At 45.2% G+C, this 13,803-nt stretch overlaps 1 protein-coding gene across 1 annotated transcript in view; it reads left to right on the top strand.

Annotated features, from left to right (window-relative positions):
* Positions 1-8,841, top strand: part of LOC122684341 (T cell activation RhoGTPase activating protein) — an 86,725-nt gene extending 77,884 nt beyond the window's left edge. The window contains exons 6-14 of the mRNA XM_043888400.1: positions 1-85; positions 176-229; positions 528-594; positions 1,895-2,058; positions 2,716-2,877; positions 3,343-3,452; positions 4,838-5,033; positions 5,763-5,877; positions 6,776-8,841. Coding sequence (XP_043744335.1) covers positions 1-85; positions 176-229; positions 528-594; positions 1,895-2,058; positions 2,716-2,877; positions 3,343-3,452; positions 4,838-5,033; positions 5,763-5,877; positions 6,776-8,040 — 2,218 coding nt within the window. The 3' untranslated portion in view covers positions 8,041-8,841. The remainder of the gene's footprint in view (positions 86-175; positions 230-527; positions 595-1,894; positions 2,059-2,715; positions 2,878-3,342; positions 3,453-4,837; positions 5,034-5,762; positions 5,878-6,775) is intronic.
* Positions 8,842-13,803: the final 4,962 nt, after the last annotated feature.

The raw sequence follows: 13,803 nt of genomic DNA, 5'->3' as shown, positions 1-13,803 counted from the left end.
ACAGAGCCAAGGCCACACAGGAGCAAAATTCACCACTAAACCGTCAGCCCGAACTCCAATGAAGCTGACAAGCAGCTGCCATGCTGTATGTGCCCTTTTTACATTTACTACCTCAGATTTTCTCATTGGCAAGGGTCAAAGATGTTTACTTAATTTGACTTTTTCTCTCTTGTAGTCAAAAACACTAAATGCCTGTGATATGGAGACATTAATTGAATGTCAATCAGAGGTAAGAGAGCTGTTTTTCAAACTTTTTATCTGCACTGTGAGATGGAAAACGTTGTTTTAATTAAATATCATGCATGTTGTTTAGTTATCAGAATAGAAAATCAACATGATAAGTTGTAGTAAACACTAATGTTAATTGAGATCTTATGTCATGATAAGCAAGACGTTAATATTGATTCTGAAAAAAATTAATGGACTACTAACTGTTTATATGAATAACATGTTGAATATATTTTGTGGGGAAAGACTGGGCAGATTTCTTCAACCATTAATTTTCATTAAAATAAATATATTTTTAGGGTAATATCAAGGAACATCCTCTGTTGGCATCATGTGAGAGTGAAGATAATATTTGCCAGCTAATTGGTGAGTTTTGAAAACACACTGATCTTTTATGTAAATGCTAACAACCAGCGTTCTTGGTTTGCCAAACCACAGTGCTTTACTGGGGATTTTTTTTCCGAAGTATTCTCTTAAAGACCACAGAACATTAACCCTTGCCTGGCAGGAAGGCTCCAGCTCACTAGACAGCAAGTGTTCTGAGAGAAAACATCCTTCCCAAGTCAACCTTTCCCGCATCCAGAGGGGTTTTAGTGGGGTTGCAGATCTCCTGGCCACTTCGGTTCCGACAATTGAAGTGTGCATACGTGTGACAAATATACAGTTGCCTTTTCCACTCTCTCCCTCCTCTAATGGAGAATGATTCTAAGAGTACATGAAGCCACTGTTGCTATCTTAAATCCCAAAGAACCCACCGTTCAGTCAAATTTTTCCACAATTCATTGTGTTGTAATGTAACCCTGACCCAGTTCTCTTGAACTATAAGGACAAGCCAATTCTCTATCCACCCCCTTCCACTTGCTGGTATAAAAAGTATAGAAACATGTGCTAATGCATTTAGAAAGTATAGCTTTTTTTTTTTAATTAGAAAAAAAAAAGGAGAAGGAAGGAGAGAGAGGAAAACAGAAAGAAGTAAACTCATGAGTGGTGATACCCATTGTGCAGACATCTTCAGGATTTTGCAAGGACCGATTATCCTGGAAAATTCTTCCTGAGCATTTCCAATTGCCAGGTCTAGGTTCTAACCTCCCTGCCCGGTCCTAACGCATCCACTGGGAAAACCCTGCCGCTGACTGCAGACAGACTAGCTCCCTCTAGTGGTGAGTGCTAGCGCGGCCGCTGAGGTTTAACAGCCCGCCCAGCCTAGAACCTTCAAAATGGTTTTGAGCAAGTCACTTCCTGTTAAGTTTCGTTTTCTTCACTGGTCAGAGGAGGAATTAAAATAATCTGTTTCACATCAGAAATAGCCACCAGCTATCCACCGTGGTTATTAAGGTCAATATGTTAGGATGATTGTTTATGACCTGCCTAGTTAGGTTTTGCTCCTTTTCTATAGCAAACAGCTGGTAAAGAGTAAAAACAGGAAAGGTGGAGGCTTTGAGGAACCTTGGTGTTGCTGTTGAGGGGCTGGTTGCCCTGGTAACCATGTTGTTGTTTTTTGGTTCACACTAGATTAAGGTTCACACCCTTTGCTTCCTCAGTTTTTCAAAACTGTTTCTCCCACATGGCAAACCATAAATGACACTATCTGTTGTCTTATCTGGATCCTTCCTTGCTTATCAGTATGTTAATCTAATTTCTCTTTGCCTTGTTTTCTCGGCCGTAGAAATCAAGAAGAGAAAGAAGGTGTCTAACTGGCTCTTTCTCATGAGAAGGCTTTCTTCTTCATCAGATGTTTCTGCAGCTTCGGAGCCAGAATTGAAGACATCCCTTTTCGAGCAGCCCTTGTCAGCCATCTGCAGTGACAACACGCTCCCGGGACCCATTCAGGTACGCACACGTTCACCCTTCAGTTTTCTATGAAACGTCCTCGGGAAACCTGAGCGGCTTTCTCATGCTGAACTTGTTGGGGTGGGATTTTCAGTTTTTTTCCCATGTTTGGAAATGGTGTTCCCACCTAAGAATGCAGTCAGGGGAACTTACACAGCGGCTTACATTCTAGAAATCAGTCGTATTTGCCAATGAGCTCAGGCCGATGGTACCTCCATCCTTCTGACTTAATGGAGTGAAGAAGGCTAAAAATGGGTAGCTTCTGAAAAACCAACAGATTTATGGAGCTTGCGATCATACATGGAATGACTCGAGAGGAGGGAGGCCCAAAATCATTTTAGGCTGTGCAAATTCCAGCTTTCCCAATGTACCTGCTCTTAGAAAAATGGCAGGGTTGAGAGAGACAGTTGAAAGTAACAGACTGAAAGGAACCGGACTGGGATTAATAGTCTCTTGTTAAGATGATCTTAGTATCCTGGAGAACTAACTTTTATGGAGAGGATATTGTATAGCAGGTAAAGTTAGCTACTGTTCATGTACACTATTTAAATTCTTTTTCCTACCGAAATACAGATTTTTTCCTCTATCTGTAGCAGCAAAGTGTGACTTCAAACCCCGGGTAACCATTTCCTATTTCTGTACCCCTCTTCCTTTTAGGATATTCTCACTATTCTATGCCTTAAAGGCCCTTCCACTGAAGGAATATTCAGGAAAGCAGCCAATGAGAAAGCCCGCAAGGAGCTGAAGGAGGAGCTCAACTCCGGAAGCGTGGTGGACCTGAAAAGCCTCCCAGTGCACCTCCTGGCCGTGGTCCTCAAGGTGAGTCCCCAGCATCGGTGCCAAACAACAAGCTGACGGGCTCTGCCCCACTGACTCTCAGGGGATGAGAATCGGGCTCTTCGCCCCACACAGCAAAGGCGACTGATCTGGAGTCGAACTGTCTTAGTTCAGCCTTCATTTATGTGTATCAGCATGTCTGTTTCTGTGATCCCAGATTCCAACCAAAAAGTGCTGCATTCAGTTCTCCCCAGATGTCTCTGAGAACAGGCGCTCGGACTGTCCCACGACCCAGTCCGTTGTCCTGAGTCTGGTGGCCCCTTGGATGGTGGCCTTAACTGTGCCCGTTAGGAAAGTTGCTGAGAGACAAGCTGGGGGGAGACTTCAGGCTCATTGGATGCAGGCAGGAAGGGGTGATGAGCAGAGACTCCTGAGAGGGGACGAATGAGACGGAAGTTAGGTTGGCAGCGTGTTATGTAACGTGAACGGTCCCCTTCCTCCTGCCAGGACTTCCTCAGAAGTATTCCGCTGAAGCTCCTGTCCTGTGACCTGTTTGAGGAGTGGATGGGCGCCCTGGCCAAGCAGAGCGAGGAGGACCGGATCGAGGCGCTGAAACAGTAAGTCACCCATGCAGTCTCCGCCCGGGGTTCCTCACCCAACTGTCAGAGTGTTTCATGTTGCAACATTGAAGGAATTCACGTGGACTCGCTCACCTGCTCCTAGAATACAAATCTAAAGGTCCCCTGGAAATGTTTAAAAAGTAGGGTTTTTTAGCCAAATGAAAGGAGGCACCTCTGTCAAAAGGTAGAAAGTGAACTTCAGTACTCACAAATCCCAACAGGTAGGGAGTCTAAAAATATAAGTAGTTCAAGAAGGTATGAAATGAACTCACAGATGAAAGCCTCGGAGCAGGCTGACCAGCCACGTGTAGGAATCTGGGGTCTTCACCTGTCCACACTGATGCGGTGCAAAGCAACAATTCTCCCATAAAATGTCCCTTAGTAAACAGTCTGCAAGGGCTTGTTTGTTGACAAAATTCCATAGTGTATTTATTCCATATCCTTATAATCAACCAAAATGAAAACTCTATAAAAATAAATTCCAACGGCAGCAGAAAAAGTACCATATATAAATCAAAGTGTGACCTGTTAGTGCCTAGAAAATCTTACACACCTAACTTCACAGTATCAGCACTTTTGCCAAATCCTATAAAACTGTGTCTATATATGATGATTGTCTCACATGGCTAAGTATTATCAATAGCATATTTATTGAACTGAAGGCATTAGTGTGTCTATCCCAAAATAAGAATCCTGAGATTACCACAATAAACTTCTGCTTACAGACACAAAGGTCTTTCTTAACAGTATCTTATGAGAAATGAGTGATCCTTATGTTAGAACCACCATCTCTTTTTTTGAAAAAATGAGGTTTTACAATTCTAATTTATTAGTCATTGTACCAATGTTGCCCTTTTAGTGCTGACCTCATTATTTTTATGAACATGCTCTTCTAAACTGATTTATTCTTCATAAAGCTTTCTCAGAATGGTATAAAAATGTGTCTTCTTTGTTTGATGAGCACAGTTCAAAAGAAGATTGTATTCTTTAGAAAAACCAGCCTTGCAGTGTTAGAAGCAGGAAGACATTCCATATGGCTAAATGGTTTCTCAACAAAATGATTTTCAAAATGTGTTAAAGTTTATTGCAGGAGTTAATGATTCGTAATCTAAGATCTGTGTAAAGAGTAAATGGCCGTGTTACTGGTGTCAGGATCATAGAGGCCAGTTTTCTAGGGCTTCAAGCTCTTGTGGTTCAGTGATTCATTCCATGTCAGTTGCCACTGCAGGTATCTGAATGAATGTTTCACAGTGGTTCTTGTGAAACAGACCTTCCTCATTTTAAAGGAAGCCTGGGTCAGGCAGCCACTTTCAACTTGCTCCCCTCAAGCTAGATAGGCCATGAACCTCCCCTAAAACCAGCTTTTCCCACCTCCGTTCCAGTGTTGCAGACAAGCTCCCGCGGCCCAACCACCTGCTGCTCAAGCATCTGGTGTCCGTGCTCCACGTGATCAGCAAGAACTCTGAGGTCAACCGGATGGACGCCAGCAATCTCGCCATCTGCATCGGGCCCAACGTGCTGAGCCCGGAAAACGAGCACAACCTATCGCTGGAAGCCCGGAGAGACCTGAACGATAAGGTTTGTGCCCGGCTATTTCTGCGAAACTCGACATCTGCCTGTCAAAGCCAAGCAGTGAGGTCTGCTGTGGCCCCAGGTCAACTCTCTGGGGTGCATCCACTGGATGAGACCCGGTAAAGCCAGGTCATCCTCCGAGACAGAGGGCAAGTGATGCCCGTCTCCACCGCTGTTTCCAGAATGGAAAGGCCCTTTCACTTTGCTCTTTTTTGTGCATCACACTCTGTCAGTTCAGCTACCAATCCGGGCAACTCCTTTAGTGAACATTTTGGTTACTTTAAAGTAATAGGTCTTTTAAATTCACAAAGTTAAAAGGCATATCTCAAAAATAATTTTCATATAGGTGATTGTTACCAATTTTCTGAATGCTCCTTTCAGACACGGTTAAACATCTCTTATGTCGATTTTGAAAGTAAAAATGTTGGTTGCTCAGTCATGTCTGACTCTTTGCGACCCCATGGACTATAGCCCACCAGGCTCCTCTGTCCATGGAATTCTCCAGGCAAGAACACTGGAGTGGGTAGCCATTCCTTTCTCCAAGGGCTGTTCCCAACCCAGGGATTGAACCCAGGTCTTCTGCATTACAGGCAGATTCTTTACCATCTGAGCCACCAGGGAAGCCCATTTTGGCACCTCCCTAACTGCTGACCCTCCCTATATCTCCCTTGGTAACCTTCTTCCTTTAAAAATAAGATCTCATTAAGCTGACAAGCTGTTAACTTCTCCTCACAGGTTAAGACACTGGTGGAATTCCTCATCGATAACTGCTTTGAAATATTTGGGGAAGACTTTCCAGCACATTCCAGAATTGCTTCTGATGAGTCCCTGGAACACACAGACAGTTCAGGTATGGAACATGTTCTCAGCTGACTCTGACTGTGGGGTCAAGTTCATGTCTGGCTACCAATCCAGCCCAGTAACGTGAAACACCCCTGGGATCTGAAGAAGTTACCAACACACATGACGGAATCAGAGTAGATGCAGGTCTGTTGAGAAGTCAGCAAGCAGGGAAGCTTTTCTCTTGAATTTTCCTGCACTACTTCCTCAGGCTACAGCCTGGCACCTTCCCCTTCCTGTTCTAAATCATGAAGAACTGCTCCTTTTACCAAGTAACCTTTGGCTAGAGGGTTGGGGCAAGAAACTTTTGTTTCCACACAATGGAATATGGGTCTAATGGGGGTCTGTTAAAATAGGGATGAAAGTGAAAGTGTTAGTTGTTCAGTCCTGTCCAACTCTTTGACCCCATGGACTGCAGCCCGCCAGGCTCCTCTGTTCATGGAATTCTCCAGGCAAGAATACTGGAGTGAGTTGCCATTCCCTTCTCCAGGGGATCTTCCCCACTCAGGAATCGAACCCAGGTCTCCTGCCTTGCAGACAGGTTCTTTACTGTCTGAACCACCAAAATGGGAATGGATCCAATGAAAAGAGCCGTCCAAAGGATCAGCTTTTAAATCTAAGATCAATAAATTTTCAGTGGAGAGCTGTTTTCTCTCTTCTCATTTCTTCCCTCCCTGTCTCTCTCTCAACTTCTCTCTCTTCATTTTCCTACTTATCTTCTCCACCTCAAAATAGTAGGCATGGCAAGAAATGAAACTTGAACATGGCCAGTTTCTTTCATAACAAGCCCCAAATTAGCTTCACCGAATTCCCTAGGGCCATACTTGATGTGAGTAGGGTGGACGGTGCTAAAGTGAATTTCTAAAAGGACCTGAACAAACACTCAACTGTCCCTTACCTTCCCCCAGACATGTCGACCCTGCAGAATGACTCGGCCTACGACAGCAACGACCCTGACCACGACGTGGAGCCTGCGGGCTCCCCAGGCTCGCAGCCCCCAGAGCTCCCAGAGCTGGCTGCTGGCCGCTCAGAGCCCAGAGCCCCACTGCGCCCTTGGGAGCCCGTGGTCAGCACCACGGCCAGACTGAAGGGCTTCCTCGGCCAAGTGGACAGGAGGTACTCGGATCCCAGCGCCGCATCCTCCCCGGAGTGCCTCGACGTCAGAAGAGCAAACCCGAAACTCACGCGAAGCGAGGACGACTTCACCGCGGTGGCCCAGGCCGCCTCCCGCTTTGCCGGCGAGGAAGCCGAGGACCCGTTTCCCGAGGAGGTGTTTCCTGCAGCCGAAGGCCGGGCGCAGAGGCCCCGGGACCTGGGGGAGCGGAGCCCAACTCAGGACTCGGCGTCACCGTGCGCACGGGTCCCCAAAGCCTCCTCCAGTGGCTCCCTGGACGCTTTCTCCGACAGCTCGCCCCTGGCCTCTCCTTCCAGCCCCAAAAGAAACTTCTTCACGCGACACCAGTCTTTCAGCAAGGCTGAGAAAAGCAAGCCCAACCGAGAAATTAAAAAGCACTCCATGTCATTCTCCTTCGCCTCCCACCAAAGAGTGCTGACCAAGACGCGCAGCTTTGGAGCCGCGAAGCCCAAGGGCTGCCCCCGAGACCCAGAGAAGCGAGGTTCCAAGAAAGAAAGCCAGCTTGCCGGCCGGATCGTCCAGGAAAGCTCGTCGGACGCCCCCGGCCGAGCCGCGCTGGGCTTTAACTCGGGGGCCTACACCCTCTCGGTGGAGGATGTGTTCCAGCTGGTGGATCAGAGGCACCCCGGCCGCCCCCCGTCTTACGAGGAGGCCGTGCGGCTCCAGGCGCTGGAGCTCGCCCCGCGCGGGGGCCAGACGGTGGGCAGCCTGCGGGCCCGTGTGCTGAGCCTGGACGCGGGGCTGCTGCCTCCGCTCCCCACCCGCCCCCGCGGGGACTCGACAAACAGCCACGGGCCGGAGCCCCTGGACGGGCTCCGACGGGGGCCAGGGACCGAGCCCTGGAGGCAGAGCTGGATCGACTGCGCCCCTGGGGCCGCGGCAGGACAGGTGACGGTCCCCAGGACACCCGAGCTGCAGAGGCTGAGAAGCGCCTCCGAGTCGCAGCAGAAGGGCAGGCAGGCTCTGCTGGCCCGGCGGTGTAGCCAGCCCGTGTTTGACGCTGAGCAGCTCCGATTTGCCAAGGAATCCTACATCTAGCGCTCCAGGCCCTTCCGTACACAATGAGAACTGCCTTTAGACTCTTGTTTTCCAAAAAGTCGTGAATAAGCTGCTCTGGCAAGTTGTGTTTGAGACCTCCTCCAAGAGGACAGCCACACAACTTCACACCGGCACTCCATGCGCCTGATTTGTACAACACGTAGCACATGTATAAAACGCATCCCAGACAAGGCACTGGGTACATGTATGCAGATATGTGTGTATATATTTGTTTCTGAACTTGTGCCAAACTGCATTGCTGTTCTTTGCCTCCTGAAGTTTTTTTGTTTTGTTTTGTTTTAGTGGTTAGTGTCTAAACATAATGTTTTCTTTTCTTGGCATTGCTTCAAAGGGCATGCCAAGTTTCATATTTTCCACGAACTCCATTTAGGAGAAAATGTCTAAGTCTCTGTTAGGAGTTTCCTCTAATAAGCCGCTTTGTGATAACTAATCACCTCAGTAGGATGAAAGGAACAGACTATAAGGAATAGAGTTCAGTGTTTGGAGTTATCAAAGGGCATTATAAACTCCAACAAAAAAAAAAAAAAAAGGTTGTTAACAATGCATGAAAAATACTTCAATGTGTCCTTTAACTGTCTAATTTGAAATTTGGGTAAGTTAGTTAAAATGCATTATATTATGCATCATTAACTGATGTCAAGCACTTTGAGTTTCTTTGTAGTTCAATGGTGTCTTCTCCGATAGTGTGGAGGAAATTACTTCATACGCATCGGGGCGGTCGTATGTAAAACTTCAATATTATCTCACTACAATAAATTGCCTTCCTTATTTCAAAGTAAACGTGTTCATTCTTTACTGATATGTTGCCTCCGCTCCCCTCGGTTCGTAGAAACCCACCAGAAAAATCCTTTACATGTTGGTTCATTCAACCAGCATTTATTGGGACGTCCCGGGTGATACAGTGGATAAGAGTCCACCTGCCAATGCAGGGGACGCAGGTTCTATCCCTGGTCTGGGAAGATCCCACATGTTTCGAAGCAACTAAGCCCAAGCACCCCAACTACTGAGCCTGCACTCTGGAGCCCAAGCTCTGCAAGAGAAGCCAGCACAGTGAGAAGCCCACACACGGCAACTGGAGGTAGCCCCCACTCTCTGCAACCAGAGAAAGCCTTTGTGCATAAACATAAATATAAATAAATTTTAAAGAAACAAGCATTTATTGACTACATATCCATTATTTCTCCTTGAATAATGAGACAAGGAGATCAAACCAGTCAATGCTAAAGGAAATCAACCCTGAACATTCATTGGGAGGACTGATGCTGAAGCTGAAGCTCCAATACTTTGGCCTCCTGATGCGAAGAGCTGACTCATAGGAAAAGACCCTGATGCTGGGAAAGATTGAAGGCAAGAGGAGAAGGGGGAGACAGAAGATGAGATGGTTGGATGGCATCACGGATGCAATGGACATGAAATTGGGCACACTTTGGGAGATGGTGAGGGGCAGAGAGACCTGGCGGGCTGCAGTCCCTGGGGTTGCAGGGTCAGACACAACTGGGCGACTGAACGACCACTCCATTATTCTAGACTGATAGGCAGGGCAAGATGTGGACCTTGTGCATAAGAAAAAGGGACAAGCCCTGTTCTCTCCACAAATTTGCAAAACCATAAAGATGTACCTTTTTAAAGCTATTTTTGGGCAAGCAGTCACTCAGAGGCTAGAAAATTTAGTGTACAAATATAATATCAGTATTTCCTGGTTTTAGTGACTTTAAGTTTTCAGTACTTTCAAAAATCTTATTTTTACAATGCTCAGTTTGCTTGGTTATTAGCAAACACAGTGGTAAAACATCATACATTAGAACATTCATGCTCAATGATTAAGATATTTATCCAGTATCTTGGATACTGGACTTTGATTTTCCTTATTTCATCAATTTCTTTCATAAAACACTGCATATTTTTGATATGTTAAAGAAGGATTTTTGTGCTGGCTAGCTACCAGGTGGTGAAGACCTAGCCTTTTGAGAAGTGATTTATTAGTAACGTGATATACAGTTTACAATGTTTTCATCCAGACTGCTCAGATCTGTTAATCATGTTCAGATTTATTAATGTCATTTAAATACCTTATTAAGCACCACCAATCATGCCTAAATTTCAACTGGTAGACATTCCCCTTTTGACTGCTGACTTAAGAAAAGCAATCCTTGTCCCATAATTGGACACTTAACAATGATAGTTGGGACTTGCCTGGTGGCTCAGACAGAAAAGGCAGTTTTCAGCACCTTTCAGTTCTGAGCATTGTGCTAAATATTTCAGGATTGAAAGGAAAATCCTCCATTGTGTTTTTAGCAACTTCTCATTGAGAATCAACATTTTCATCAATAGATGACTAACACAGTAAGCTAGGTAAGCTCCTATCTATTCCGTGTTACCACTGACCTAACCTCCACGTGACCCAACTCAGATCACGAAAACTCTACCCCAGTTTCCTTATTTCACCAAAGCAGAAGTAAGACTGAAAGTCTTCTATTGCATGTAAGCAGTCTAGTTTATTGACAAACATTGATGAGCTTCTTGTAGTCAAAAAGCTACTGTATTTGCATAGTGGAGGAGAAGGTATGATGTGTGTGTTAGTCACTCAGCCGTGTCTGACTCTTTGTGATCCCATGGACTGTAGCCCACCAGGCTCCTCTGTCCATGGAATTCTCCAGGCAAGAATACTGGAGTGGGTTGCCATCTCCTCCTCCAGGAGATCTTCCCAACCCAGGGATGGAACCTGGGTCTCCCACATTGCAAGCAGATTTTTTACTGAGCCACCCAATGCATGGTGTGGTATTCCACTTCTAACCATGAAGTCCACTCACTTTTTAAAATAGGAGAACCCAACCTGGTCTCCAAGCATGGTCGTAGGTTAGGGCTGCCATAACCAAGTATCACAGATGAGTAGCTGACACAACAGAAGTGCACAATCTCACAGTTCTAGAGCCCAGACCTGAAATCAAGGTGTCAACAGAGGGCCTGTGCTTGCATTGAGATTTGGATGCTATTGAAAAATGATACGATAGACAAGGACCCCAGAACAGCACAGTGCTGCCCTCCATGGACCCTGTAAGGGCCACACAGTCACACATGGGTCTGAGACGCTAATGCAAGGTGAATGGTAAAACCAGGTTGGAAGCCATGGCCTATATAGGGGCTTTCAACCTAAAGGCAGGTCTGATCCCCACTTCCCAGCCACGGGACCTCTCCATCACCAGGGTAACCCTGTGTGGATCAGCTTGGGAGGGATCCTGACCCTCTTAGCAAGGGAAGAGGCGGGAAGCACGTACATTTCACGTGCCTGCTGGTAGACACTGGCATTCATGCCTTGGAATCTGGCTGAACAGACAGGAGAATTTCTTCCTCTTGGGGAAGGTAGGAGGTTTTCTCCCCTCCTACAAAGAGGGGGACGGGTGGGTTTCCGAAGGCATTCTGAATGCATTTCCTGCCATTAAGCCCTGTGCCCAGCACCACCCAGGACTTGGTCCAGAACCTGTGGTTGTTAACCAAGCTGAGGGCTGGCCCTGGAACTGAGCGAACGCACAATCGCCTACGAGCTCAAACCCAGCAAACATAACCTATGTCACTCGGAGTCTGAAAGCATTGAAGTGGCAGCCATGGCTTGTATGCTAATAAAGCAGATAATAGTTATTGACCACAGTGCTTCCCATGGCTGAGCAGGAAAACAGCGAAAGGGCGGTTAGCACTGTTTGTCCTAATGCACTATTAAAAGAATACATTCTAGCTGAAGTTTCCTGATCATGATCTCACAGGGGACCGCCAGTACACGCTTTCCTCCTGAAGGGTCAAGTGCTGGAAGTGATGGAAACCCATATCAGATGAGATCTCACATATTTTGAGTTTCTTTTTTAATTGACTTATGTAAGATGGTAACGCTTTATTTACAAAGGGAGAATTACTGAGGTATCAGAGTATGAACATTTCGCTAGAGACAAAAGTAAATCACTTTTTGGCATGGTATTGTAAATGCCTGCATTATGTCCTCTGGACAAATGAAATGTGAATGAGGAACCACCAATGGGATGAAGAGCTACCCTCTTCCTATTACAGGCTTCAAAGAGAGACCAGATGAGACTAACAAACCTGCAGAATGCAACAGCTTGCCAGAAAAAGGAAACACAGAACGATTATATCTCTAGGAAAAGAAAGACAATTGTGTTGGCACAAGAATATGTGAGCCAGATTCACAGAGCCTGAGTCCACAGCCCAAATGGGCGACCATGGGTCACTTTCCAAACTATCTGAGCATCAGTTTCTCCACCTGTAAAATGAAGACAGTCAGAGCACTGCAGCAGTTTCGGAATGCACCTCACAGCAAACCCACATCACAATATAGGAGAGGTCTGTACAACACAGCTTAAAGTCCAGAAGGTGTAAAAGCAAATGACAAGTTCACACTGTCAAAATAAAAAAATGTCTATATGAATAAAACACCATAAACAAAATCAAAAGACAAAGGAGAAACTTGAGGAAATATTTGCAGCTTATATAACGGAAGAAGAACTAATTTCCATAATAAAAATAGTTCCCATAGTTTGATAAGAAAAAAAATTGAGTTATTTTTTATTGGTGTATATTTGCTGTACAATAGTGTGTGAGTCTCTACCGTACAGCAAAGTGAATCAGCCACATGTGTATGTATATATGCATACCCTCTCTTCCTTGGATTTCTTTCCCATTTAGGTCATTACAGAGCTCTGAGGAGAGTTCCCTGTGCTGTGGAGTAGGTTTTCATTTCTCTATTTTATATGCAGTACTCTATACGTGCCAATCCCCATCTCGCAATTCATCCCACACTCCCTTTCCCTCTTGGGGTCCATATGTTTGTCCTCTACATCTGTGTCTCTATTTATACTTTGCAATTAAGTTCATCTATACCATTTTCCTAGATTCCACATGTATGTGTTAATATATATTTGTTTTTCTCTTTCTAACTTCCTTCACTCTGTTTGACAGACTCCAAGTCCATCCACATCTGCAAATGGCACACATTTAAAATTCAGTTTTAAAATGTGAAAGTGATATGACCATAGAAAAAGAATAACAAGTGGCCTTTAGACATTTGAAAAGACGCTCAATCTCACTCTTTTTCTAAAAGCTACATTAAGACACTTTCTCTCCTCAGGTAGGCAAAACTCTAAAAGTTTAATGACACAGTATGTTGGTGAGGCTGTAGGGGAACTAGTGATTCTTGCCTTCTTGTTGGAAGTACATTCTTGACCCCTATGGAGCACAGTTTGGCAGTAAGTATTAAAATTACAAGTGCATAAATCATTTTTCTGACCAGTTCTGCTTCTAGGGATATACTTCATCAATAAGTTCTTAGGCATGCAAAATTATATGTGAATATTTTTAGCATTGTTTATGATATAAATGTTTGGTCAGAGAATAAGTTATGAATAATTAACTTATGACACATTCATACAGCTATAAAAATTTCTTTCACCTACTGATACAAAACTATCTCCAAGATATATCCAGTAGAAAAAAACAACATGTAACAGGTCAATGTATACACTGCTATAATTTATCTTTAAAAGAAGGAATTAATAATAGTAGCTTACACATCGGAGAAGGCAATGGCCCTCCGCTCCAGCACTCTTGCCTGGAAAATCCCATGGATGGAGGAGCCTGGTAGGCTGCAGTCCATGGGGTCGCTAAGAGTCGGACACGACTGAGCGACCTCACTTTTGCTTTTCACTTTCATGCATCGGAGAAGGAAATGGCAACCCACTC

Source organism: Cervus elaphus, chromosome 26 (assembly GCF_910594005.1).
Source record: "Cervus elaphus chromosome 26, mCerEla1.1, whole genome shotgun sequence".
In the NCBI taxonomy this organism is placed as follows: Eukaryota; Metazoa; Chordata; class Mammalia; order Artiodactyla; family Cervidae; genus Cervus; species Cervus elaphus.
The sequence above is the reverse complement of the archived record's forward strand: the minus strand, read 5'-3'. Positions and strand labels throughout refer to the sequence as shown.